The sequence below is a fragment of the Cucumis melo genome, chromosome 6 (assembly GCF_025177605.1).
Source record: "Cucumis melo cultivar AY chromosome 6, USDA_Cmelo_AY_1.0, whole genome shotgun sequence".
Classification (NCBI taxonomy): domain Eukaryota; kingdom Viridiplantae; phylum Streptophyta; class Magnoliopsida; order Cucurbitales; family Cucurbitaceae; genus Cucumis; species Cucumis melo.
In genome coordinates, this window is record NC_066862.1 from 23,562,215 (window position 1) to 23,563,907 (window position 1,693).

At 38.6% G+C, this 1,693-nt stretch overlaps 1 protein-coding gene across 1 annotated transcript; it reads left to right on the plus strand.

The window, feature by feature from the left end:
* Positions 1 to 1,142: 1,142 nt before the first annotated feature.
* Positions 1,143 to 1,466, plus strand: LOC127149724 (uncharacterized). Its single transcript, XM_051085590.1, has one exon. It carries the CDS (start codon positions 1,143 to 1,145, stop codon positions 1,464 to 1,466), a length of 324 nt encoding a protein of 107 aa, XP_050941547.1.
* The last annotated feature ends 227 nt before the right edge of the window (positions 1,467 to 1,693 follow it).

Sequence of the window (1,693 nt, forward strand, 5' to 3'; positions counted from 1 at the left end):
CTTTTACAAGGCATAAGCGAGAGATGGAAATCAATGATAAAATAACAAATTTTTTGTGTTAAGGAGATAGGAAAGTTGTAATTGTAGCACATTTTATTATATTGCATTAATTATGACACATAATTGTACAAATTTTTGTCGTAAGTTAAAATAAATTTTTAAAAAATTATTTTATATTTTAAAGTATTAATTTCGCTATTTTTTCACGAAAAATAAAGATTTTTTTAGAAAAAAATGAATTTCTTTTTTCAAACTTGACATGTAAAACAAGTGGGCATCGTTTTAATTTTTTTGAAAAAAAATAGTTCTACCTAGTTTTCCTATAGTAACTTTATGCTTAATATTGATAATTGAAAATATTTTTTAAGACATTTTAGGTAATTTCAAATGGATCAAGAAACCCTTATTGGAGTCCTAACTGCGTTCACAATGGCGCAACGTTCTTGCACATCCTTGCTCATGACGTGAAGAACTGCATCATCCAATGGGAATTTGTAAGGTCTGGTGAGACAGTATCTCGACATTTTAACATCGTATTGTTGGCTGTGGTCTGATTGTACGAGGAGTTGATCAAGAGACCTGCTTCAGTAACAAACAACTGCAATGATCAAGTTGGAAGTGTTTCGAGGTGGGCATGATAGAAGTTCACTGTATTTCACTTTACGTACAAGCACTCATTTCAGCATCTTTATTTGAACCTGCAGAATTGCCTTGGCGCGTTAGACGGGACGTACATAAAGGTGAACGTCCCTGCAGGAGATTAGCCTACGTTCAGAACGCGTAAGGGGGAAATTGCCACAAACGTTCTAGGGGTGTGTGACACGAAAGGGGATTTCGTTTATGTCCTCGCCTGTTGGGAAGGATCCGCAGCAGACTCGCGGATCCTACGTGATGCCCTTTCACGAGAAAATGGACTACAAGTGCCAAAGGGTATATCTTCTTTATAATAAAACACCCCCGCTTCCTACTTACCTACTTAAAGGTCATAATCGAACCATTTAATAACAGGATATTATTATCTGTGCGATGCGAGATATCCAAACGCGGAGGGGTTTCTCGCCCCGTACAGAGGCCAGCGGTACCATTTGCAAGAGTGGCGTGGTGCTGCAAATGCGCCAACAAATGCAAAGGAGTACTTCAACATGAAGCACTCCTCAGCAAGGAATGTTATTGAGCGCGTGTTCGGTGTTCTCAAGGGTCGTTGGGTCATTCTTCGTGGGAAGTCGTATTATCCCCTACAAGTCCAGTGTTGCACCGTACTAGCATGTGCCTTGCTTCACAATTTGATCAACAGGAAAATGACATATTGCGAGGACGTTGACGATGAGGATGAGAGGGACTCCACGTACACGACGACCACCGTTTCAAAAGACATTCAGTACATTGAAACAACAAACGAGTGGTCTCAGTGGCGCGACGATCTAGCCGAATCGATGTTCACCGATTGGCAGTTGCGTAAAGCTTAGCTAAGACAATTTTACATTATAAGTTTTCGATTGTTGGGTTGAAATTCTATTATGTCTAAAATGTACTGTAAAAAGTAATATGAGGTGTTGCATATGAAATGTACGCGTGCCATGAATTTGTATCATGCATTTTTTTTACTGTTAAATTGTGAAATTACTTACGTACTCCATGTATTTTTTTCTAATTTCTCATTATCAGTATGTCTATCTCAAATCGTGCCCCGAGA